Source organism: Bos javanicus, chromosome 2 (assembly GCF_032452875.1).
Source record: "Bos javanicus breed banteng chromosome 2, ARS-OSU_banteng_1.0, whole genome shotgun sequence".
Lineage (NCBI taxonomy): Eukaryota > Metazoa > Chordata > Mammalia > Artiodactyla > Bovidae > Bos > Bos javanicus.
This window is the reverse complement of record NC_083869.1, coordinates 607,398-635,259: the sequence shown is the minus strand read 5'-3', so window position 1 is coordinate 635,259 and position 27,862 is coordinate 607,398. Positions and strand designations below refer to the sequence as shown.

Here is a 27,862-nt window from a genome sequence, read left to right as displayed (position 1 = left end):
GAATACCTTTTTTTAGATCCTCACTTTCAGTCTGTATGTGTCCTTAGGTTTGAGTTGGGTCTCTTGTACACAGCACATATCTTGGTTTTGTATCCATTTATCCAATCTGAATCTTTTGGTTGGAGTGTTTAGCCAATTTATTTATATATATGATTCTGAATCTTCCCTTGTGGTTCAGACTGTAAAGAATCTGTCTACAATGCAGGAGACCTGGGTTCAATCATTGGGTTGGGAAGATCCACTGGAGAAGGCAATGGCAACCCACTTCAGTATTCTTGCCTGGGAAATCCCATGGATACAGGAGCCTGGTGGTCTACATTTCATGCAGTCACAAAGAGTAGGACACAACTGAAAACAAATGCTTTCATCAATTACTTTATTGTTTTGTGTTTGTTTTGTATGCCTTTCCTTCTTATGTTTCCTGTCTAGAGAAGTTCCTTTAGCATTTGTTTTGGAGTTGGTTTGGTGGTGCTGAATTCTCTTAACTTTAGCTTGTCTGGAAAGCTTTTGATTTCTCCTTTAAATCTGAATGAGATCCTTGCTTGGTTGTAGGTTTTTCCCTTTCATCACTTTAAGTATATCCTGCCATTCCCGTCTGGCCTGCAGAGTTTCTGTTGAAAGATCGATCAGCTCTTAGCTTTATGGGGATCCCCTTGTATGTTATATGTTGCTTTTCCCTTGCTGCTTTCAATATTTGTTTTTTGTGTTTAATTTTTGTTAGTTTGATTAATATGTGTTTTGGCATGTTTCTCGTTGGGTTTATTCTGTTTGGGACTCTCTGGGCTTCCTGGACTTAGGTAGCTATTTCCTTTCTCATTGTAGGGAATTTTTTGACTATAATAGCCTCAAATATTTTCTCATGCCCTTTCCTTTTGTCTTCTTCTTCTGGGACCCCTATGATTCTAATGTTGTTATACTTAATGTTGTCCCAGAGGTCTCTGAGACTGTTCTCATTTCTTTTTATTTTTTTCTGCTTCAGCTGTTTTCAGCATTTTACCTTCCAGTTCACTTATTTTTTCTTCTGCCTCAATTACTCTACAGTTAGCTCCCCGACAGTGTATTTCTAATCTCAGTTACTGTGTTGTTCATTGTTTATTTATTTATTTTTTAAAATTTTATTTTATTTTTAAACTTTACATAATTGTATTAGTTTTGCCAAATATCAAAATGAATCTGCCACAGGTATACATGTATTCCCCATCCTGAACCCTCCTCCCTCCTCCCTCCCCATACCATCCCTCTGGGTCGTCCCAGTGCACTAGCCCCAAGCATCCAGTATTGTGCATCGAACCTGGACTGGCAACTCATTTCTTACATGATATTTTACATGTTTCAATGTCATTCTCCCAAATCTTCCCACCCTCTCCCTCTCCCACAGAGTCCATAAGACTGTTCTATACATCAGTGTCTCTTTTGCTGTCTCGTACACCGGGTTATTGTTTATTATTTAATTCTTTTTTGGTTTGTTTGTTTGTTTGTTTTTGTTAATTGTTTATTCTTTAATTCTTTTAGGTCTTTGTTAAACATTTCTTGTATCTTCCTGATCTGTGCCTCCAGTCTATGTATCCATGCCTCCATTTTATTTTCAAGATTCTGGATCATCTTTACTATCATTACTATGAATTATTTTTGTTGTAGACTGCCAGTTTGTCTTCATTTGTTTGGTCCTGTGGATTTTTACCATGTTCTTTCATCTGCTGCATCTTTCTCTGTCTTTTCATTTTGTTTAATTTACTATGTTTGGGGTCTCCTTTCTGTAGGCTGGAAGGACATAATTTCTCTTAACTGTGGAGTCTGCCCCCGTGGGTGGGGTTGTACCAGTACCTTGTGGAGATTTCCTGGTTGGGAGACATGCCTGTGTTCTGGTGAATGGAGCTCGATCTTGTCTCTCTGAAGGGCAGTGCCATATCCAGTAGTGAGTTTTGGGGTATCTGTGGGTTTGGTATGGCTCTGGGCAGCCTGTCTATAAATGTGCAGAGTTATATTCCTATTTTGCTTAAGATGTGGTGTGGGGCATCTGGCACTGAAGTTTACTGGCCTTGGCCTTAGTGTTGAGAGGCCCATAACAGGCTCTTGCCTGTTAGTGTTTCCTGGGGTCAGGAGTTCTCTGGTGGATCAAAATCCTGGAGTTGAGTCTCCCACCTCAGGGGTTCAGGCCTGACCCCTTACTGGAACTCCAAGACCTCACAAGCCACACAGCATAGACGACCAAACCCCGAGACTTTTGCTGAAGGCAACACTCAGCAGCCCAGAACACCCAGTGAGACTCATACCAAAGTCCTCCAATATTTCTAGGAAGGTCTCTGGACCTGTTGTGGGCAGTATGTGGTCAGCTCAGTCTCAGATGTGGCCTTACTTCAGTTAGTACTTACTCCTAAAGTTCACAGTTTCCCCTAAAGTTCACTGTCTGTTCCCTGCCTAGCCTCAAAGCAGTGAAGGCCAAGGCTTATTGAGGCTCATTTGTTCACTCAGGCTGAGAAGTGGGGAGGACATGGCAGCCACAATTTGGATGCACCAGGGAGTGCCTGTGACAATAGAGACTTGATGGACATTGGTACAGTCTGAGGTGGGTTGTATGCTTTCCCAGAGGAATTGGCCTCAGATTATGGGTCCCTAGAAAGAGTCAAGGTGATTAAGCTTCTGGCAAGGTGTGGAAAGTAACCTGTGCCTGCTCATAACCGGGCAGTTGTGACCACCTCTGGGGTCAGGACTGCATCAGCGGTGTTTTGCCTGCTCTCTCAGGCACTTTCCCTGGGTTTGGCAGTGGCAATTGTGTTTAATTCCACAGATGACACTCTGACTGGTTTTGCCAGATTTGGCAGCCACCAAAACTGTCTATGAGTGTGGTGTTAAGTGTCCCAGAAACAACAACTTCTTGCTGCTCTAGGATGCCCAGTATTTTCTCTGGACTCTGTCCACTGTGTCGAAGTAGCCCTCTCAGAGTATCCTCATGGAAGCCAACCCCGATCCTCTTCCTGGGATCTGATACTTGAGCCTGTGCCTTGGCACCCTGCCCCCACCCTCTGTTGCGGGCAGAGGCGTGTGAGCTGCTTCTCAGCTGAGAAGTGCTGTTTGGCAGTAATTTCTGTAGTGAATTTTCTCTGTTTTGTCTCCTGAGCCCCCTGCCACCATCACACTCCCTCTGAGGTTCCAAAGCTCCCTCCCTGACTCTGCCTGTGAGAGGGTTTCCTAGTGTCCATAACTTTTCCCTCTTTCATGACTCCCTCCCTGGGGTGCAAGTCCCATTCCGAAATCCTTTGTCTTGTTTTGTCTTTATCTTTTTCCCTACCTCTTTCTAAGGATATTGGCTTGCCTTTTTGAAAATTTGGGGTCTTCTACTGTTGTTCAGAAGTTGTTCTGTAGGAGCTGTTTTATATTTAGACGAATTTTTTTATGTACTTGTGGGGAGGAAGGTGATCTCCTCCTCTTATTCTTCCTCCATCTTCTTGCATTCCCCCCTTATTGTTTCTTAACGTTAGAGTTGAGGTTATTGGTTTTAGTGGAAATTGATTCAGTTCAAATTAGTCTCTAATTTCCATTTTTATTTCTTCTTTGATCTTTGGATATTTTATTTTATTTTTATTTAAATTTATTTATTTTAATTGGAGGCTAATTACTTTACAACATTGTATTGGTTTTGCCATACATCAACATGAATCCACCATGGGTGTACACGTGCTCCCCATCCTGAACCCCCTCCCACCACCCACCCCATACCATCCCTCTGGGTCATCCCAGTGCACCAGCCCCGAGCATCCTGTATCCTGCATAGAACCTGGACTGGCGACTCATTTCATATATGATATTATACATGTTTCAATTCCATTCTCTCAAATCATCCCACCCTCTCCCTCTCCCACAGAGTCCAAAAAACTGTTCTATACATCTGTGTCTCTTTTGCTGTCTCACATACAGGGTTATCGTTACCACCTTTCTAAATTACATATATATGCGTTAGTATTCTGTATAGGTGTTTTTCTTTCTGGCTTACTTCACTCTGTATAATAGGCTCCAGTTTCATCCACCTCATTAGAACCGATTCAAAGTGTATTCTTTTTTAATGGCTGAGTAATACTCCATTGTGTATATGTACCACAGTTTTCTTATCCATTCGTCTACTGAAGGACATCTAGGTTGCTTCCATGTCCTGGCTATTTATAAACAGTGCTGCGATGAACATTGGGGTACACGTGTCTCTTTCTATTCTGGTTTTCTTGGTGTGTATGCCTAGCAGTGGGATTGCTGGGTCATAAGGCAGTTCTATTTCCAGTTTTTTAAGGAATCTCCACACTGTTCTCCATAGTGGCTGTACTAGTTTGCATTCCCACCAACAGTGTAAGAGGGTTCCCTTTTCTCTACACCCTCTCCAGCATTTAATGCTTGTAGACTTTTGGATAGCAGCCATTCTGACTGGTGTGAAATGGTACCTCATTGTGGTTTTGATTTGCATTTCTCTGATAATGAGTGATGTTGAGCATCTTTTCATGTGTTTGTTAGCCATCTGTATGTCTTCTTTGGAGAAATGTCTATTTAGTTCTTTGGCCCATTTTTTGATTGGGTCGTTTATTTTTCTGGAGTTGAGCTGCAGGAGTTGCTTGTATTTTTTTGAGAGTAGTTCTTTGTCAGTTGCTTCATTTGCTATTATTTTCTCCCATTCTGAAGGCTGTCTTTTCACCTTGCTCATAGTTTCCTTTGTTGTGCAGAAGCCTTTAATTTTACTTAGGTCCCATTTGTTTATTTTTGCTTTTATTTCCAATATTCTGGGAGATGGGTCATAGAGGATCCTGCTGTGATTTATGTTGGAGAGTGTTTTTCCTATGTTCTCCTCTAAGAGTTTTATAGTTTCTGGCCTTATGTTTAGATCTTTAATCCATTTTGAGTTTATTTTTGTGTATGGTGTTAGAAAGTGTTCTAGTTTCCTTCTTTTACAAGTGGTTGACCAGTTTTCCCAGCACCACTTGTTAAAGAGATTGTCTTTTCTCCATTGTATATTCTTGCCTCCTTTGTCAAAGATAAGGTGTGCATAGGTGCATGGATTTATCTCTGGGCTTTCTATTTTGTTCCATTGATCTATATTTCTGTCTTTGTGCCAGTACCATACTGTCTAGATGACTGTGGCTTTGTAGTAGAGCCTGAAGTCAGGCAGGTTGATTCCTCCAGTTCCATTGATCTTTGGATATTTTAAATGTCTTTACTTACATTAAATTTGGGGACTTCTTTACCTAATTGAATTGCATGAGCTTCCCAGGTGGTATAATGGTAAAGAATCCACCTGCCAAGCAGGAGATGTGGGTTTGGTCCCTGGGTTGGGAAGATCCTGTGGAGAAGGAAATGGCAACCCACTCTGGTATTCTTGCCTGAGAAATTCCATAGACAGAGGAGCCTGGCAAGCTATAGTCCATAGGGTTGCAAAGAGTTAGACATGACTTAGAGACTAAAGCAACAACAGCAATGTAATTTCACAATGGTCAGATAATATATTTTGTAAAATTTGATTATTTTTGAATTTATTGAAACGTTTTTATGGTAAAATGTGGCCTATTATCATAAATATTCTACTATTCTACTTGTACTAGAAAAGAATATGTTTTCTGCCATTGTTGTTTGGAGTTATGTCAATATGACCAATTAGGTCAAATTGGCTGATACTGTTATTTTGATCATCCATATTCTTGCTGATTTTCTGTCCACTTGTTCTATCGGTTATTGAGAGGTATATATAGAAATCTTTGATTATGATTGTGAATTTGTCTTTTTATCTTTGTAATTCTAAGATTTTTGCTTTACATATTTCAGAATTTTATTCAGTTCAGTTCAGTTACTCAGTCGTATCTGACTTTTTGTGACCCCATGAGCCGCAGCACGCCAGGCATCCTTGTCCATCATCAACTCCCAGAGTTTACCCAAACTCAAGTCCATTGAGTCGGTGATGCCATCCAACCATCTCATCTTCTGTCGTCCCCTTCTCCTCCCACCCTCAATCTTTCCCAGCATCAGGGTCTTTTCAAATGAGTCAGCTCTTCCCATCAGGTGGCCAAAGTATTGGAGTTTCAGTTTCAACATCAGTCCTTCTAATGAACACCCAGGAGTGATCTCCTTTAGGATGGACTGGTTGGATCTCCTTGCAATCCCAGGGACTCTCCAAGAGTCTTCTCCAACACCACAGTTCAAAAGAATCAATTCTTTGGTGCTCAGCCTTCTTTATAGTCCAACTCTCACATCCATACCTGACTACTGGGAAAACCATAGCCTTGACTAGATGGACCTTTGTTGACAAAGTAATGTCTCTGCTTTTTAATATGCTGTCTAGGTTGGTCATAACTTTCCTTCCAAGGAGTGAGCATCTTTTAATTTCATGGCTGCAATCACCATCTGCAGTGATTTTGGAGCCCCAAGTAATAAAGTCAGCCACTGTTTTCGCATCTATTTCCCATGAAGTGATGGGACCAGATGCCATGATCTTAGTTTTCTGAATGTTGAGCTTTAAGCCAACTGTTTCACTCTCCTCGTTCACTTTCATCAAGAGGCTCTATAGTTCTTACTCACTTTCTTCCATAAGGGTGGTGTCATCTGCATATCTGAGGTGATTGATATTTCTCCCTGCAATCTTGATTCCAGCTTGTGCTTCATCTAGCCTAGCGTTTCTCATGATGTACTCTGCATAGAAGTTAAATAAGCAGGGTGACAATATACAGCCTTGATGTACTCCTTTTCCTATTTGGAACCAGTCTGTTGTTCCATGTCCAGTTCTAACTGTTGTTTCTTGACCTGCATACAGCTTGTCTAACTCAATGAAACTAAGCCATACCATGTGGGGCCACCCAAGATGGAGGAGTCATGGTGGAGAAGTCTGACAGAATGCAGCCCACTGGAGAAGGGGATGGCAAACCACTTCAGTATTCTTGCCTTGAGATGAACAGTATGAAAAGGCAGAAAGATAAGACACTGAACGATGAACTCCCCAAGTTGATAGGTCCCCAATATGCTACTTGAGATCAGTGGAGAATTTTATTACTAGGGTACATAAACATTTAGGGTTACTGTGTCTTCTTGAAGAATTAACACCTTTATTATTATGAAGTGACCTTCCCTATCCATAGTAATATTCTTGCTCTGAAATCTAATTTGATCTTAAGGCAGCAATTCCAGCTTTTTATTGACTGCTGTTAGTCTGATGTATTTTTTAAAGCCATCCTTTCACTTTTAACATTTTTGTGTATATTTAAAGTGCATTTCTTGCAAATAATGCACAGTTGGGTCTTGATTTTTATCTAATCTGATAATCTGTCTTTTAATTGATATGTTTAGGTCACTGATATTTAATTTTATTAGTGACATGGCTGGATTTAATGGTATCATCATGTTGCATTTTTCTAATTGTGATTTTATTTATAATTATACAACTAACTTCAAGTGATACTATACTACTTAACGTGAAGTATAAGAATCTTACAATAGTTTAAGTTCATTTATCAACTTCTGGCCTCAGTGTCTTACCCTGAGACTCCTGAATTAGAGCCACCTCCTGTGAGAGAGCAAATCCCACATGGTAATATCTTTGCCTGAGGTTGGTTGAGAAGCTCCTAGGGACTGGTGGTAATCAGAGAGGCAGAGATAAGGCATCTGATACTGTGTCCTGGTCAGGGCCAGTCAGCCAAAAGCAACAGCTAAAACTTATACAGTGGGAACAAAGCTGACAATGGCACTCACCATTTGAGGATCTTGAGTCTTCCCTAAAGATCTTTGAGGGTCATGAGGAACCACTGGATATTTGAAAGAAGAAACCTATGTATCTGTCTGTCATTTATCTTCTTAGATTGATCAGCCTAGATAGTATTATCCTCTTAGAAGACAGGTACATAGGAAGATAGAGTCCTTGTTTCTATATATCAATCTACCTGAATTTATCTATCAATAGATTAATATATAGATAGTTTCTGTAGATGACAGATAGATTGATAGAATAAGCAGTGTTTTAAGATTAATCAGCAGTGGGTTGGTAAGAAGTGGCTTCAGTCAAAGTTTACTGAGAGCAATCAGAATTGGCAAATGTGGGGAGATGAAACCTGGATAACCTGGTGAACTGAGGCAGGAACAAGTGGATCCTGCAAGATCCATATCATTTTATTCGGAACTGCTCTCATGGCTCAGTACTGTTAATTTGTAATGTATCTTATTTCTCTATCTTGTTGGAGGCTTGTCCCTATAATGTCAAATTCATTCTCTCCTTTAGCATCTAGCATCATATCTGGCACTTACTGCATGTTCAATGCAGAAATGTAGAGGAGAATGTCATTGATAGGACCAAAATGACATTTCAGGTTCATGTACCTGGAAGATTAATGATGTCATATAAAAACTAAGAAAGAGGGAAGAGAGTGCAGGCAGTGAGCTCCCTTTTCCTTGGCAAAATGTCTCTTAACCAAATTTTCCCATGATCAATGACATATTTATTTCATTTCCCAACTAGGAGAACAAAAGTGGACTAGCTGAGCATTAACCCATTGGGTGATCTGGGAAGAGTAACCCATCCTGTTCGATTTGATGGGTTAGAAGACATCTAGACTCAGGGTGTGTGTGAGGGGTTGAAGCTGCCACTGGAAAAGACAACTGCAGAAAGGAGCCCTGGGGACCTGGAAGGCTAGATTCACAGTTTCTACTTCTGCAAACACAGAGATGGAGAGGGTCCCATAAGCTGGCCTGGGAAAAAAGTTGTTGGGTACTAGCTTTGATATGCCTATTCAAGAATTTTTTTCTTAACACAAAGAGTTGAAATTATATTACTTCACATCCACTGTAATTTTTCAAAGTCAGCTTTGTCTTCTGTTTTCATCATAATAACATGAAAGCTAAGAAGCCACTCTTTTGGTTTGGTCCCTGAATATCTGCATCATCAATGTGTGTTTCTTGTTCTTGGAGGATGCTGAGGGGAGTAGGTATTGACATCTGAAGTTGCAGGCTACTGAAGCCTCAACTTTCCTTTCCTGCAGAACTGAAGCATGAGATCCATGTCTGGCGTCTTACTGCACAGCACATCAGCCCAGCCAGCAGGGAGGAGACAGCAGTTCGAGGTATGCTCCTGGAGAAGGTGCTGACACTGGAGCACCTGCTGGCCCAGAGGCTACACAGCTTCCACAGGTACCAAGTCAGACTGTGCTCAGACCACTCTTGGTTTACAACTGTGGTCCTCATCTTTACCAATTATGCTCAATGGTTGAATTGTCAATAACCTTTATATGACCGCCCTAAGAGTGTTCAAATGTCAACTGCAAAATGTGAGCTAAAATGATTGTGTAGAGTCATCCATGGTTCTGCAAAAGAGTAACACTAACCGCAGGCTACTAGGTAGGTTTTGGGCACCATACACTGTGTTAAGCCTGTTATGGTGCATGCTTTTATTTAACCCTCACTTGCTGTTGCTGCTAAATTGCTTCAGTCGTGTCCGACTCTGTGCGACACCATAGATGGCAGCCCACCAGGCTCCCCCGTCCCTGGGATTCTCCAGGCAAGAACACTGGAGTGGGTTGCCATTTCCTTCTCCAATGCAAGAAAGTGAAAAGTGAAAGTGAAGTCGCTCAGTCGTGTCCGACTCTTCTCGACCCCATGGACTGTAGCCCACCAGGCTCCTCCATCCATGGGATTTTCCAGGCAAGAGTACTGGAGTGGGGTGCCATTGCCTTCTCCGAACCCTCACTTAGCTCTCTGGAATGTGTGCTGATATTAGTCCCAGTTTAAGGATGAGAAAACTGAGGGTCAGAAAATTTGAGCAACTTGCCCAGGGTTATACATCCAGAAAAGAGTGATGTCTGGGATTGAGTTCACATGCCTGTCATATTTCAGACCTAACACTTTGCATAACAAGAATAAAAAAAACAATTTAACAAAGTAATCTAATGAAATGTTCTCCCAGTAGCTTATTTTCAGGGAGCTCAAAGAATACCTAAGTCTTAATTCATTTCTTGGAGTTTGTTTGTTTGGCCTTGCCAAGTGTCACATGGAATCTTAGTTCCTCAGCCAGGGATCGAACCTTTGCCCCTGAATTGGAAGCATGGAGTCCTAACTACTGGACCACGAGTGAAATCCCTTGAATTTATTTTTAATCAAAGCTGAGATCTAATGGGTAACAATGAGGTGCTGAATCTTTCCTCCTCACTTGGATGACATGCTGAGTTCCAACCTGTCTTTACTCTGGAAGTACTGCCAAGAAGTGCAAAAGCCTGCCCCCCCCCCCCACCCCCGCCCCTCAGGAATGTAGAAGCAGTCCTGCAGCAGGATCAGGTATTGGGTGGAGATGAGGTCTGTCACAGCAAGGGGTACTGAGTCCTTGTGAAGGTAGTGAGAATGATCTTACAGGTGGCAATTTGGTGAGACCAGCCCTGTGTTCCCAGAGAGTAGGCAAGAGTCTGAGGACAGGAGCTGGGCACAGTGCCAAGACCAACCTCTGGGGGTCATCTAGAGTGGTTGCAGCTGAGTCTGGGTATTGGGGTGAGAATTCCACAGGTGAGTATGTGGAGATTCACTCTGTCCAGAGATGAAGCCCAGGGAGAAGCTCTGTCTCAGCATCCTTAGTTCTATCTCAGCCCAGAACCTCGTGGCACTGGAGAAGCAGGACCTGGTGTCTCCAGTTTACAGGAAGGTCCTGAGTTGCCGACTGGGGACAGAGTAACCAACTTCAGCAACAGGCATAGATCTTAAAAGGAAAACCTTTGTAAATTAAAGATGCAGCAGTAAGTTTTTCTGAATGTATTAAATCTCCTGACCTTCAATTTCTTCATGCTCCTTCTGACATGGGCATTAAACATAGTCAGTGTATCTCAGGGTTAAAATGGGAAGAGACACGTGGATTCAGAGATTCATCAAGTTTCCATCAGCTCATCCTATTTTGATCACAGAAAGGGAAACTGAGGCGGAGAGACTGCAGTGGCCTTTCTAAGGCCTCACAGTCACTGAGAAGCAAATAGTAATGAGGGTGATCTAAGTCATGTACTAGCTCTACAGGTCTTATTTCTACATTTTATTTTTAAAATTTCCTTAGAACCATTCACTTGGGTCAGCTGTGATTTCCTCTAGGGTCTGTACTGGCTGCGTGGCCAACCTCCATTAATATTATGACATGTGAGAGCTCATGAAGACTAAATTCGCCCCCACAAATCTTTTTCCTAATTGATGAGGGAGGAAATAAAGCAGAAAAATAAGTTGATAGGAAAGGTTAAAAAAGAAAGGCAAGTGGGAACAAATAGAAGTGACTGAAATAGAAATGGAGATAAGGTGGGTACCATGACTAGAGGGGAGGGCAACAGACATAAGTGCTTCAAGGTATATTTCCAATTGATAGAAATCACCACTAAAGCAAGTGGCACTTCTTTTACTGTTTTCTCCTTTAATTAAATTATAACACAGCCTCATTTTGAAAAAAATTCAGAAGTAAAAAGAGATGACTTACTGTCTCATTCCCTGTCACTTCAGTTGTGTCCAACTCTGTGTGACCCTATGGACTGTACCTGCTACGCTCCTCTGTCCATGGGGATTCTCCAAGCAAGAACACTGAAGTGTGTTGCCATGTCCTTCTCCAGGGGATTGTCCCGACCCAGGGATCAAACCCAGGTGTCCTGCATTACAGGTGGATTCTTTTCCATCTGAGCCATTACGGAAACCTGCCTATTTACATTTAGGCCAGTATTCTGATGTTTCCTGTGCTGTACTCATACATACCTCATTGAATAGTCTGGTCATCGCATGTGTTACTTTTCTTGGAAATGTTTTGAGTGAGCATCTTTCCTAGTCCATGAACCCAGCCCTACTGGGTGCCCTATATGACAAGAGCTGCCCCATTCTATGGCTGCACCTGGTGTCATGCAGTGGACAGTGTCCAGGCCAGGGGATCATTCTGTGTGCTAAAGCTGACTGCCATCCTGCCGGCCTCACTGCTCAATGACAGCAGGAAAATGATGTCTGCACTTTTCTCTTTTAGACAGATCTCACAGGAAGATAAAAATTGGGAGACCAATATCCAGGAGCTACAGAGAAAGGTATTATGGTTTCTTTTCTTAGGGATTTCTTGAAGAACAGAGTAAATTCCTTTTCTTTGCTTCATGTGAAGTTGCAACTGAAAGTCACCTCTCTTTTATTCCTGTAATTGTACATAAGACAGCTATTTCTTTGAATTAATGGGAAAGATAATTTTCCAGACATGGTAAGCTCATTTTGTCCAGGAATTGAAAAGTTAAACTTCTTGTATTTCCTTTAAGATAGGGCAACACTTTCTGTGGTTAATGTGGATGTAGGGAAGGTTGACTGGCTCTTGGCTCCACCTGACCTTGAAAAGCAAGTCTGTGGTTCCCACTGTGCAGGTTAAGAGGTGGAAGCCAAGACAAGAGAGATGTGGTGCTTGAGACGGAACACCTCTGGGGGTAGAAATGGAGTGTATGTCTTCTGTCGTACAGCTCTGACTTGGGGAAGCAAATGTTATTTTGAGTTCTTTTGTCATTTTCCTGCCTTGGTGGAATTTCTCAACCCACCTGAGGACACACAGTGCCCTAAGAGAGCTCTGCCCAAGATCTGATGGAAGTAATTTGTAATATCTTCATGAAATTTCAAATCCAGGTGGTTTGTTTCCTAGGGAGAGGTAAAATATCCACCCCCTAGTTATGATAGGAACATTTGATCCTTTGCTAAACAAAATTTAAACTTTGGGACCTGTGGCTAACATGTTCCTTGAGTCTCTCCTCCCATCATTTGTCCTACTCAGATGGTCAGGATTAGGGAAGGCAGGTGTGGCTGTGACACTTTTATTGCCTCAGGTTTAAACAGACCCTGTGTGGTTCTGGCCACAAGTTAGGGACGAGACTACCTCTGTGCATACCTAGTGAACAAGGACTGGAGAGCTACCCTCATTATTTCTCAAACTTTTCATTCTGATGACCCCAGATAATCAAATGGTAAAATTTGATTGATATCCAAAAATAACAAAGCAAAAACTTTTTATTATCTTATACCAGCTGAATGACACTGACTTCCCTGATCCCTTATTTCTGGCATTGGAGTTGGCATGGTAATACCCAGTTTCTATGGTTAGCTTGGCCCAGTGAGATGCCAGGCTCCTTTCCTCCTGATTCTGCATCACAGACTGATTCAGCAAGATTGGCTTCCTTGGAGGGTGAATGGAAAGATGAGTGGGGGCCAGCCAAACTGCAAATCTTGGCAGTAGGTGGGGAAGGAAGATAGTGGCTCCCAAGGCAACCCCTAAGCCCATGACCAGGGGGCCAGGATCTGCTGCCAAAGCCACTGTGACACAGAGGGATATGCTTATGATTTTTGTGGCAGCAGCTTTAACTGTGTGACCACAGGAAATCAAGAGAGGAACTCTCTCTCTGTCTCTGTCTATACCCATACTTACACTCAAGTCTGTGTCTGTCCTTGTCCATGTCTATACCCTTCTCTATACTCATTTCTGTGTCTATGTGTATCTCTGTATCTTTATCTATGCCCATATCTTATGCATAGCTCTGTCTGTATCTACCTATACCAAGATCTGTATTGATAACCTTAGTTATATTTACATCTAGACTTGGATATCCTAGGCATAGACCAACAAACAGAGGTGCTGCTGGGACCACACTGAAGAAAATACACAGTGCAGTTGTTGGTTCACACAGTGAAGTGTGATTCACATTGGGACCTGGTTAGATGTGCCTTGTGTACAAGCATCTGTGTCTGCTTGTTGGGACCTTACTCCCTGCCCCAGTTCTACACAGCCATGGCCCTCAGAACACAGAGCACTTTGGGAACCTTGCCCTGTCTTGCCCTCTGGCTCAGGCTCACTGGAAGGAGGTCTTCAATTCCAAACCTAATGAAGGTGCTACAGTGCACTTCCCCTTACCCACTGAATGCTGGGAGCAGGATCCATATGTGTCATTTGGTGACTAGGGGACTGCTAAGTGCATTCATCAGTAGTGGGGCTTTGCATAATAAACAGAAAGGTGAACTCTTGAAGGGCCAAGTCTTTGGAGGTTATGTGTTGGCTCCCCAGTGGCTTTATCTCATCTAATGCTGGCAGTGGGGCTGGGAACAGCTTAGCATCTCTGTGTCATGTTGAAAAATCTATTTAGTCATGTGTCATATAAAAGGGTTTTACTATATTTTAAATTTATTGTGTTAATTGTTCATAGATTTTGACTTCAAGATTCTGTAATGTGGCAGTCTTGAATCTGTACCCATGAATTTATAATCTTTCAAGTTCAAGATGTTTTATATTTCATCATAAGGAGAAATTTGTAGTGATTCAAATCATGTAGGGTTGTGGACACATTGCAGAAATTAGGTTGCATTGAGTACATGAGTTGTGTTTTCCTCTCTTACAGCACAGGATATCAGATAAGATTCTGCTCGCCAAATGCCTGACAGTGTTGGTATTTGTTATCTTCATGTTTTTTCTCAATTCATTTGTCCCTGGTGTTCATCTTGATCTTGGTGAGTCTAATTTTTTTGCTTAGCTTTTGTTGATGGGCTTTTCAAGTGATATCACAATCTGGAAGGTTTCAAAGCTTGTTTCCAGACATTGGTGAGGGCTGAGAGGGACAGTTTTCTGGAGGAGAGGAAGAGGAGGAGGAAAGTAGAGAGAGACATCTTAGTGCCATGGGTCCTCAGCTCCTCTAGGTTGAACATTAGAAGGGATAGAGAGCAAGGTAGACAGCATCATCTCTATCATACTTAATTGGATCTGATCTTCAAATTGTTACCTCAGAAGCACCTCCAGAAAAGATAAGAGGTTATTTCAGCAAGGCCACAGTCCTGCAGATTGTACAACCCATTCTGATGATTAGATTAGAGACTGTTAGTGAAAGGGCCAGAGAATTATAAGAAGTCTACACTGGTCCTTCTTCTTACTCACAGGTTCATCCATTTTCCCTGTGCATCAGAACTCTGATCTCCCACCTGCTCCTGTGAGTTTCTCTTCTCTTGCTTTCACAATCCTATGGCTCTTACTTTGTACTTTCTTAAGGTCTAGGTTGCATGGCCCATCTCCACCTGACACATGGCCATCTTGCAGAATGAACTCACCAGATATCTTGTTTACCCTGACATTCTTCCACTGTTCATCAACGTTTTTCATGCTTCTTAGATCTTTCTAATTGATTTAATACTTATCTCTATTGCTTATTGTATCTTTATTTAAAACAAAATAAAACCATTTCCAAAACTCACCTCAAATAAAATTTTTACCTATGGCTTTCCTTCAAAAATTAGCTCTTCTAAAATGTTTTTATAAAATTTAATTTACTACAACATTTGAAGAATATAACTTCTGTAGAAAGCAAGAACTCTTAACTGTGTAAAATAGATGAATATCATGGGAAGACTTAGTTATTCAAACCACAGCATTGCTCCTTTGGTTCTTGGCTACCACTAAGACTCTCTAAATCTCTAAAGATTAGACAAATATTACAAAACTGGTAGTTTGTGGGCAGGATTCCATTAGCTAATTCTTTAGGTGTTCACAGATTATTTTGTTTCTTTTCCTTTTTTCTTCATGTTTGCAAAATTTACTAGGCTTGAAGGAAAGTTATTGTCTCGGCTACAGAAGCTTTCAAATTTAAACAGGTTGTAAAACTCTATTTAAACTTTACTGTCATACCTTCAATTGTTTTCTTATAATTTTTAATTAAAGTATAGTTGAATTACAATGTTATGTTACTGCTGTAGAGCAAAGTGACTCAATTTTACATATATATATATATATATATATATATATATATAGTTTTTTCCATATTATTTTCCATTATGGTTTTTCACAGGATATTGAATATCATTCCCTGGGCAATACAGTAGGGCATTGTTTTGTTTCTAATTTTGTTTGAGATCCCATTTTAAAAGAACATATCATGTATTTTAAAGACTGAAAAAATATATTGAAATTTGCATGCAATTTTGTTAACATTTGACAGTGGTATAAATAACAATACTTTAAAAACTTAGTCACATCTTTTACCATATCTATGAGGTTGAAGGGTTTATTTTGTTTCTGCTTTTAAATCTTGTGTTTTTGGATTGTGGATAAATTATTTTATCTGGGGATTCTAGAATACATAATCTGTATATTTGCATGTTCGCTGAAATAGGAAAGAGGTTGATCTGGAGAAAAGTTTGATTAGCAAATATTTAAAATGGAATACAGTTTTCTTAGAGCTTCAGTAACTCTCTTGATGGGAACAGAGGCAAAATTAATACAGGATCTTCCCAGGGCTTCAGTGGACAGATCATTTGTCCTTGGTGAAGTGCTGTATTGAACATGACATGCTGGGTAAGTTGAAGCATAATACAATGTAATGCCATGTAACATGATGTGCTATCACATTTCACAGTGTATATCATGTAACATGTGACATAATATAACACAGTGTGATGCCACATGACAAGATGGTATCACATAAGGTGTACCATGTAACACAGTGTGATATCACATAATACAATGTGGTGTCATATAACACTGTGTCATGTCATGTAATAAAACATGACATCTTATAACACATTCCTTTATTTAAACATCATAACCTAAACTCAACAGTGATTATCATTCTCTTTTTCTCGCTAATTTTATTTTTTAAATTATCATAGAGAAAAATTGATTTTTCTTTTCAAATTCAAAATTCTATGAAATTTAACAAAGATGTATATTTATGTAACTGCCACTATAATCAGAATACAGAATAGTTCTATCACCCCCCGCAAAATTTCTTTGTATTATTCTTTTGTATCACCCTTTGCCTTAATCCTGGTGATTCATCATATGTTCTCTATCACTATATTTTTGTCTTTTGTAGAATGTCATACACACAAACTCAGACAACCTTTGGGACTGACTTTTCTCTTTCATATTCATCCATGTTATTGTGGGTATCAATAGTTCTTTCTTTTTGTTGCTCAGTAGTCTTCCATGGTATGGAGATACCAGTTTGTTTATCCACTGGCCCATTGAAGGACATTTGGGTTGTTTCTAGTTTTTGGTAATTGTGAGTAAAGCTACTTCAAACATACATGTACATGGTTTTGTGTAAACTTAAGTTTTTATTTCTTTTGGGTAATTACCTAAGAGTAGGACTGCTGGATCATATTGTGAGTGTGTGTTTAGCCTTAAAAGCAACTGCTGCACCATTTTCCAGAGTGACTGTAGTACTTTGCACTTTCACAGTAGTGTATGGGAATTACAGCAGCTCTATATCTTCATTAGCACTCAGAGGAGGTGATGTAGACTACGTCTTAAGTCTAGAACTCATGTGTTATTATAATCTTTGTTTACTTCCCTGTCGCCTGGTATCCCCTACCCCAGCTAGATTCAAGGGTATGGTCCATGCCATCTAAGCTTTTCTCTACTCAGTGCCTTGTGTTAATGCCTGATATACTAGTAGATATAAGATATAGGTTAATAGGATGCATGTACAAACTTCTTATAGATTCCAATTTCATTATTGTGAGAATTTCATGTGTAGTTGAGTCATCCTCGGCTCTCTAGGGAGCAAAAGCCTCTTGTGGGGATCCTTCATTGGGGAAATGATACCAGGGAAGAGATGTAAGGGACAGAGAAGCAGAGTAGTGAAAGGAGTGAGTCAAAACAAGGCTGAATCATTATCTGACCACATTATGGGTCCATAGGATTATCTGAGAATAAATATGAGATGTGTCTCAGGACTGTCCATGGGGCTGTAGCATTACCCATTGGTGCCCATCATCCATTAGTCCAAGTTCTTTCCTATGGAATACCAACTTACAGGTACATGTAGCTAATAAATGCACGAAGGGCATGCAACAGAGGAGCCCCTGCTGGGAAGCAGGTGTTGGTACATGGATTCAGGGGCAGACTTGGTCAGGGTACAGCTAGGTATGAGAGCATATTTACTCTCTGGCCACTGCTACAGACTTCCAGTGAGTGACAGGAGAACACCAAAGGTATGCAAGAGGTGAACAATAATGAAGAAAGAAAAGCCCATGGTCACAATTCATATGCACCTGGCAAAGAAATAGTTCCCTAATGTGCAAGTATTTTTATCTGTTAAGACATACTGAAATTAATTCCAGATTGCTCAAGCAGTTATGCAGAGACAGGTTCATAGTCTCCACATGAAGTTCTTGGGCACCAGATATGTTTCAAAATTCTGACTTTTTGTTTATATTTTACAAAGCCATGAGCACACACTGAATTGTATATATTAATAACACCTCTGAGGGGTTCAGGGCCGGCACCCTGTCCTTCAAGGGTTAATAATTCTGTAGTGAATCTTGAATATTTTCTACAAATGGGATAAATTATGACCACAAATAGCCTCATTTCAGTTCAAATCAGAATTTGTTGTATGTTGACATAAAATGTAAAAAATTCGCTTTCCCAAACTTTAGTATTCTAAAATCTAAATTCTAAAATTGTGGATAACTGAGTATAAAAACTATAAGAATCAGTGAGCTGGCTTCAAAATTTTACCTTTGTCTTTAAAATTTATAATCTTGATTAACAATTTTCTAGCTCTCCTTCTTTGATAATTAGTTCACAGTATCCCCCTAGGTTTTCTCACAGTAAGTTTGATTCCATTTCATTTCTGGAGATATTCCTGTAACTATTTCCTTGATATTGTTTAAAATTGCTGGTGTTGTCAGTGTCACTCAGAGAAATTTTATTGTCTTTGTTAAAGTATTTTTTAGCTACCAAGGGAATTATTAGAATGATACTGGGGACTTCCTAGCTGTCCAGTGGTTAAGACTCCTCACTTCCAATACAGGAGGTGCAGATTTGATCTCTGATTGGGAAACTAAGATCCCACATGCCATGCGGTGTGGCCAAAAAGAAAGACAAATAAATAAAGTAAAACATAGAAAGGGACTCCAAGGAACAGTGTGCTCCAAGGTGGGGGTGAGGTGGAGAGGGTGGAAGGGAGCAGAGGGAAGCAGACTTAGGAAATGTTTGGAAAATCACTCAGACAAAGGGCATGCTCCAGTCAGCCAAACACTTTATTCTCTTTTAATTTTCTTGTCTTTTTGTTTTGCTCATGGCAGAATGGAGATGATCTCATTAGTTTCCCAAATTATAGGATCTCATTTTCAACCACGTGGAGCAAAAAGTCTATTTTGAATCCCAAATTCCCTGGTGAAGAGTTTGTTTGACCCAGGTTGGGTTTATTTCCTTTCCTAATCAAAAAATTATGACCAGGATAACAAGGAGGCACATAGAAATTATGGCCAATCAATTTAAAAGGAAAGTACAATTGAATATTAAAAAATCTATAAATTAAGTGAAAGAGAATGGATAGAAATCATCAATAGACTCTTCACAAAAGAGAATATTAAAATAACTGAGATTACCAATAAGCATATGAAAAAGTGCTTAACCTTATTAGTCATCAGTAAAATGTGAATCTAAACCACAAAAAGATATGGATATATCCACATCTAAATGGCTAAAATCAAAGTCTGACAGTACCAAATATTAGAGAATGTAGAGCCACAGGAAGTGTCATAAGCTGTTGATAAGACTGTAAATTTGTACAGACTTTTTTTTTTTTTTGCTGTTTATTTTATTTTATTTTTAAACTTTACAATATTGTATTGGTTTTGCCATAGACTTTTGAAAACAATTTGTCACCGTCTGTAATACTAAAGTTTAGTAAAGCCCAGAAAGTTTGTTTTTAGTTTTATGCCCAAGAAAAATATGTATGTATGTATAACAAAAGACATGTATTAAAATGTTCATAGCAGCATTATTTATATTAATAATACCCCCAAGCTGGAAGTCATTCACATATCTATCAACTCTAGACCTGATAAAGAAATTGTGGAATAATCATACAATGGAATACTCCACAGAATAAAAATAAATGTATTACTGAAACTGTAACAATGTGACTGAATCTCACAAACATGTTGAACAAAAGAGAAGTCTGATAGAAACTCATATGTAGCATGTGATTCCATGTATGAAGACTCAGAAACAGGCAAATCTACTTCTTGGGGTGTTAGGAATGATGCATTGAAGGGAGAGTATAAGGAATGGAAGGAGATCTAACTGGACTTTTGGTATATTGATAGTGTCCTGTTTCTTGCCCTGCTGGGAGGAGGTTACATTGTTGAGTTCCCTTTGTAATTGAGCTATGTGGTTTATTTAAAATTGATGCACTTTTATGTATGCATGTTATAGTTCAACTAAAATGTTTATAACATAATTTAATGAATATATTCACTGTATCCTTCAGATGGCATACTGAAACTTGGTGGTGGTGGTTTAGTCACTGAGTTGTTTCTGTCTCTTGTGACCCCATGGACCGTAGCCCAGCAGGCTCCTCTATCCATGGAATTTCCCAGGCAAGATTACTGGAGTGGGTTGCTATTTCCTTCTGAGTGAACTCACTATTGGGCAAGATGGAGGAATCCATGAGGGGTACAGTGGTATCCCAGGCCAGTGTTTGTGTGTATATGTGTCTGTGTGTGTGAGAGAGAGAGCATCTTTCTAGGAACTAGAAGGATGTAATGACAAAGCCACCTTGACAAGAGCTGTGTGATCTTCAGTGAAAGGACTCTGTAGGGAATAGTCCAAAATAATGAATGCTGTAAATCCTCATGCCTGGATTCCATCTCCTGCTGGGCCTCCCCTTAGCAGAGCATACCTGGAAACCTGGGTATGACAACCTTTTGATGTAATCTGTGGAGGAAGAGAGCAAGAGAGGATGGAGGAGCATGAAGAGGGGCGGGCAACTCAGCAGGGTCTTGCCCACTTACATTTTCCCATCAGTATTGATTGAAAGCTTAGTTGCAGCAAAATGACTAGAAATAGAATCACTTACTTTTAAATTACCTTTATTTTTTTCAATCTGAATTATTTAAAAACTACTGACACTGTGGAGAAGGAAATGGCAATCCACTCCAGGACTATTGCCTGGAAAACCCCATGGACAGAGGAGCTTGATAGGCTACAGTCCATGGGGTCGCAAAGAGTCGGACACGACTGAGCAGCTTCACTATATGACACTGTAATCATGGTGTTTCCTAAGCCTGATTGGAAGCCACACAGAAGTTACCAGATGTTGAAATGGAGCCACAAGCTTCATGCTGAGTTTTGACATCAAAGCTGCTGCTGAATGTTTGTGGCCACATCCCTAGATTGAGTAGGGAGAGAGCAGAACTAAGGCCAGATTACCCTGGCTCAAAGCATAGCTCTAGTACTTAGGTTTTTTAATTATTATTTTAAAAATTTATTTGCAGTTGTTTGATGCCCATGGGCACCTGCAGGGTGCCTCAGTGCTCTCTGTAAGGACGCTGAGAGGACTGAATCACCTCATACAGGCAGAAGTCTTAGAAACAGTGCACCTTCGCTGGATTAAGTGTGATGTGAATGAACAGTTTATGCTGATTGCTAAGTAACTCAGGAAAAAACAAAATGATGTAAAATGGCCTTGCTTTTGCTGGATTTTAAAGGGAAACTAGACAGAATAGGACTTTTCTCGTGAGTGGGCACCTTGCAGACTATATGTACAGGTAATGACATGCTCCCTCCTTTTGGTCTCAGGCCCTGTGTGTGTTAGTAGAACTTAACTCCTTGGTGATTCTCCTCATTGTCACCTTCGAGTCTAACTCATCCCATGCTACCTGTCCTGCTTGCCTAACCAACTGCGTACTGGGAGCTCCCTAAGAGCAGCCTTAAGCTTGTACCCTGGAAGCTCAATGCTTGAGTGAATGACAGGTTTAGTGGTAGATTTAAAACTACCCCCTGGACACTCATAGTGTTTATTTTCAACTGAAATTCCTTAATTATATGTGGTAAATCTATGTGGTCTATTTTAGGTAGTCAATGGCCAAAACAATTTAGTGATACCTCACCAAAGGAGGTGGACAGGGTGGTTTGTACTCTATACAGTATGCACAGTCCATTCACAAGTTTCTCTGGTTTGAAGGATGAACATGAGGTATGTAACTGTTGAGATATTCTCTAGAGATGCATCCTGAGTGGCTTAAGACTATAGGTTATCTCATCCCAACTTGAGGTAGTGGATTCATCAGAATAGTATTGTTTATGACCAAAGGCACTTGAAAAATGTTCAGAGCCGGACCAGATACAGTATGTTTTTTTTAATAAAAGACTACAAGGTTTCAGATAGAACATAGTAAAATTGTATCTCTGAGCACATGAGACAGATCACCTTTTGGGAAGAGGTTTCACTGGTGATTTTAAGTAGTGAAAGCATCTAATTTTGGTTACAAAAGCAAACCTCAATAAATGTTATAGGTTAGAAAGGAAAAAAAAAAAAAAGAAAAGAAAACTGAGCACATGAGAAGAGTCTACCTTGGTGCAAGGGAAAGACATTCTCACAGACTGGCTGAATTTTGATTTTGCCCCCAACAAGCCATGTGGCCTGAAGAAAACCTGTTAATTATTGGGAGCTTCAGGGTTTCCTCATGAGCAGGGTTGCTACAAGGTGACCAGAATGTCTGTGCCAAGGAGGCTACTTAGTGAATGGTAGAAGTCTTGCTCTGCTCTACTCTGCTCTACTCTGAATCATGTTGCCCAGGGCTTTAGGAACAGGGATAAAGTCACCTACTTAGCTCCTTGTTTTGCACTGAAGCTTGACCCTATAGGAAATTTGAGGGAGAAAGTACAGAACCACTTAGCATAGATTCTGCTTTAAGGAATGGCAGAGCTCTTGATGAAAGATTAATGCCCAAGGAAGGGGTTGATAGAAAAGCAACAGGATAAAGATAGCCCAGGTAAATGTTACTTTTTATCTTTAGCCATCTCTACCCAACCAAATTTTTAATTTTTAGGACTCTCAATGGTACATTGTTAGAATTTGTAGTAGAATGTGAAGCTGGAAATTGTGTTGTTCCCATTAGCAGTCTTATCTTCCAGCATGCTATAAAAGAGATACCACTTCATCCTTTATGACTACCTATCATTGAGGAGCTATCTCTGAGTGAGAACAGAATGTAATGTTACTGACAGTGGCCTGGGGGGACGCATTAGAAAGTGCTGCTTGGATTCCTCAGTGAAGGCAATAATTGCCAATCAGATGGATTTATGTACAGGCAGTTTGATAGGTAGGTGCTCTAGAGAATTTAGAGCAACTTTGTCAGGCAAAGTTGCATACATGGAAAAATCAGGCATTCCAGCTACTTTGCTTAGAAAACTTCAGTGATTTCTTTCTGCAGAATGAGGTCCCACCTCCTTTGGAAAATGATAATGCACTTCCCAATCAGGAAATCTTTCTTTTATTATGGTACAAAATATATATCACAAAGTTTGTCATTTGATCTATTTTAAGAGTACAGTTCAGCAGTGCTAATCACATTCACAATATCATTTAACCATTACCACAGTTTACTTTAAAAATTTTTCATCACCCCAGATAGAAACTTTGTAACCATTAAGCAGTAATTCCTCATTATCTTCCCCTCAGCCCTCAACTCTTGGTACCTTCTAATCTGCCTTTTGTCTCTATGAATTTGTCCATTCTAGATATTTCATATAAGTGGAATCATAACATAATTGTTCTTTTGTGTCTGATTTATCTCAATTAGAATAATGTTTTCGTGGTTCATTGATGCTATCGCATGTATCAAAACTTCATTCTTTTTATGGATAAATAATATTCTGTTTTATGTATATGCCATATTTTGTTTATATGTTTAACTGTTGATGGACATTTGGGTTGTTCCAGATTTTGACTGCTGTGAAGTCCCCAATTTAATTTCCTTTTGAGTATATGCCTGCGAATAGAATTGCTGGGTCATATGTTTAGCTTTTTGACAATCTGGAAAACTATTTCCCACAGCAATTTCACTGGTTTACATTCTCACTAGAAAAATAGAAGGGCTCCAATTTTGCTACCTCCTCTCCGATACTTGCTATTTCGATTTTCTCTGATTGTAACTATCCTAGTAGGTGTAAAATGGTATCACACTATGGCTTAGATTTGCATTTTCCTAAAGCCTTTGACTGTGTGGATCACAATAAACTGTGGAAAATTCTGAAAGAGATGGGAATACCAGAGCACCTGACCTGCCTCTTGAGAAACCTATATGCAGGTCAGGAAGCAACAGTTAGAACTGGACATGGAACAACAGACTGGTTCCAAATAGGAAAAGGAGTACGTCAAGGCTGTATATTGTCACCCTGCTTATTTAACTTCTTATGCAGAGTACATCATGAGAAACACTGGGCTGGAAGAAGCACAAGCTGAAATCAAGATTGCCAGGAGAAATATCAATAACCTCAGATATGCAGATGACACCACCCTTATGGCAGAAGAGGAACTAAAAAGCCTCCTGGTGGAAGTGAAAGAGGAGAGTGAAAAAGTTGGCTTAAAGCTCAACATTCAGAAAATGAAGATCATGGCATCTGGTCCTATCACTTCATGGGAAATAGATGGGGAAACAGTGAAAACAGTGTCAAATTTTATTTTTCTGGGCTCCAAAATCACTGCAGATGGTGACTGCAGCCATGAAATTAAAAGATGCTTACTCCTTGGAAGGAAAGTTATGACCAACCTAGATAGCATATTCAAAAGCAGAGACATTACTTTGCCAACAAAGGTCCATCCTATGGTTTTTCCTGTGGTCATGTATGGATGTGAGAGTTGGACTGTGAAGAAAGCTGAGTGCTGAAGAATTGATGCTTTTGAACTGTGGTGTTGGAGAAGACTCTTGAGAGTCCCTTGGACTGCCAGGAGATCCAACCAGTCCATTCTAAAGGAGATCAGTCCTGGGTATTCTTTGGAAGGAATGATGCTAAAGCTGAAACACCAATACTTTGGCCATCTGATGCGAAGAGTTGACTCATTGGAAAAGACCCTGATGCTGGGAGGGATTGGGGGCAGGAGGAGAAGGGGATGACAGAGAAGGAGATGGCAGGAAGGCATCACTGACTTGATGGATGTGAGTCTGGGTGAACTCTGGGAGTTGGTGATGGACAGGGAGGCCTGGCATGCTGCAATTCATGGGGTTGCAAAGAGTTGGACATGACTGAGCAACTGAACTGAACTGAATGACTAATGATGATGAGCATTAAAGAAATGGCTACTCAAGTCCATTGCCCATTTTTATTGATAAACAGTCTTGTCTTTTTGTTATTTTTATGTATTTTTGTATTCTCCTTATTAAACCATTATCAGTTATATGATTTGCAAATATTATCTACTATTCTATAGGTTGTCTTTTCACTTTCTGAAAATGTCTTTTTGTCCCCTTTTTAATTTGTTTTTTTTTTTTTAATTGAAGGATAATTGCTTTACAGAATTTTGTTGTTTTCTGTAAAAGCTCAACATGAATCAGCCATAGGTATACATATATCCCCTCCCTTTTGAACCTCCCTCTCATCTCCCTCCCCATCCCACCCCTCCAGGTTGATACAGAACCCTGTTTGAGTTTCCTGAGCCATACCACAAATTCCCGTTTGCTATCTAATTCCATATGTTAATGTCAGTTTCCATGTTACTCTTTCCATACATCTTACTCTCTCCTCCCCTCTACCCATGCCCATAAGTCTGTTCTCTATGTCTGTTTCTCCATTGTTTCCCTGTAAATCAATTCTTCAGTAACATTTTTCTGGATTCTGTATATGTGTGTTAGAATATGATATTTATTTTTCTCTTTCTGACTCATTTCACTCTGTATAATAGGTTCTAGGTTCCTTTTAACAGCTGAGTAATATTCCATAGTGTATATGTACCACAATTTCTTTATCCATTATGTGTTGATGGACATCTAGGTTGCTTCCATGTTCTAGCCATTGTTAATAGTGGTGCAGTGAGCAGTGGGATACATGTGTCTTTTCAATTTTGGTTTCCTCAGGGTATATGCCTAGGAGTGGGATTTCTGGGTCATATGGTTGTTCTATTCCTAGTTTTAAAAGGAATCACCATACAGTTGTCCTTATTGGCTGTATCAATTTACATTCCCATGAAAAGTGCAAGAGTGTTACCTTTTATCCATACCCTCTCCAGCATTTATTGTTTGTAGACTTTTTGATGAGGGCCATTCTGACTGGTGTGAGGTGATACCTCATTGTGGTTTTGATTTGCATTCCTCTAATAGAGCGATGTTGAGCATCTTTTCATGTGTTTGTTAGCCATCTGAAAGTCTTCTTCAGAGAAATATCTGTTTAGGTCTTTTTCCCACTTTTTGATTAGGTTGTTTGCTTTTCTGGTATTGAGCTGTATGAGCTGCTTGTATATTTTGGAAATCAATCCTTTGTCAGTTGTTTCATTTGCTGTTAGTTTCTCCCATTCTGAGGGTTGTCTTTTCACCTTGCTTGTAGTTTCCTTTGCTGTGCAAACGTTTTAAAGTTTAATCAGGTCTCACTTGTTTACTTTTGTTTTTATTTCCATTACTCTAGGAGATGGGTTATAGAGGATCTTGCTTTGATTTATGTCATTGGGTGTTCTGCCTATGTTTTCCTCTAAGAGTTTTATAGTTTCTGGTCTTACATTTAGGTATTTAATCCATTTTGAATTTATCTTTGTGTATGGTTCTAATTTCGTTCTTGTATACATAGCTGTCCAGGTTTCCCATTTATTAAAGAGGCTGTCTTTGCCCCGTTATATATTCTTTCCTCCTTTGTCAAAAATAAAGTACCCATAGGTGCATGGGTTTATTTCTGGGTTTTCTATTATGTTACATTGGTCTATATTTCTGTTTTTGTGCCAGTACCATACTTTCTAGATGACTGTAGCTTTGTAGTATAATCTGAAGCCATGAAGGTTGATTCCTCCTTCTCCATTCTTCTTTCTCAAGACTGCTTTGGCTATTCAGGGTCTTTTCTGTTTCCAAATGAATTGTGAAATTTTTTGTTCTAGTTCTGTGAAAAGTGCCATTGGTAATTTGATAGGGATTGCATTGAATGTGTAGATTGCTTTTGGTAGTATAATCAGTTTCACAACATTGATTCTTCTACTCAGGAACATGGAATCTCTCTCCATCTGTTTATGTCTTCTTTGATTTCTTTCATCAGTGTCTTATAATTTTCTGTGTAGAATTATTTTGTCTCCTTAGGTAAGTTTATTCCTAGATATTTAATTCTTTTTGTTGCAATGGTGAATGGGATTGATTCCTTAATTTCTCTTTCTGATTTTTCATTGTTAGTATATAGAAATGCAAGTGATTTTTGTGTATTGATTTTGTATCCTGCAACTTTGCTAAATTTACTGATTAGCTCTAGTAATTTTCTGATACTATCTTTAGGATTTTCTATGTATAATACCATGTCATCTGCAAATATTGAGACCTTTACTTCTTTTCTGATCTGCATTCCTTTTATTTCTTTTTCTTCTCTAATTGCTCTAGCTAGGACTATGTTGAATAATAGTGATGAAAGTGGACAACCTTGTTTTGTTCCTGATCTTAGAGGGAATGCTTTCAGTTTTTCACCATTGAGAATAATGTTTTCTGTAGGCTTATCATATGTGGCATTTACAATGTTGAGGTAGGTTCGTTCCTTCTATGCCTATATTTTGAAGAGTTTTAATCATAAATGGGTGCTGAAATTTGTCAAAGGCTTTTTATACATCTGTTGAGATTATCATATGTTTTTTATCTTTCAATTTGTTAATATGGTGTACCACATTGATTGATTTGTGTATATTGAAGAATCCTTGCATTTTTGGAATAAACACAACTTGATCATGGGGTATGAGATTTTTTGACGTGTTGCAGAGTTCTGTTTGGTAAAATTTTGTTGAGGATTTTTGTGTCTATATTCATCAGTGATACTGGCCTGTAGTTTTCTTTTTTTGTGTTGTCTTTGTCTGGTGTTGGTATCAGGATGATGGTGGCCTTATAGAATGAGTTTGGAAGTGTTCTTTCCTCTGCAATTTTTTGAAAGAGTTTTAGAAGG

The 27,862-nt window shown here is 39.6% G+C and overlaps 1 protein-coding gene across 5 annotated transcripts in view; it reads left to right on the top strand.

Annotated features, from left to right (window-relative positions):
- Positions 1-27,862, top strand: part of OCA2 (OCA2 melanosomal transmembrane protein) — a 293,422-nt gene that overhangs the window by 139,429 nt on the left and 126,131 nt on the right. For all 5 annotated transcript variants that reach the window (XM_061431337.1, XM_061431332.1, XM_061431331.1 and 2 more), the window contains 3 exons: positions 8,991-9,138; positions 11,972-12,029; positions 14,361-14,469. In XM_061431337.1, coding sequence (XP_061287321.1) covers positions 8,991-9,138; positions 11,972-12,029; positions 14,361-14,469 — 315 coding nt within the window. The remainder of the gene's footprint in view (positions 1-8,990; positions 9,139-11,971; positions 12,030-14,360; positions 14,470-27,862) is intronic.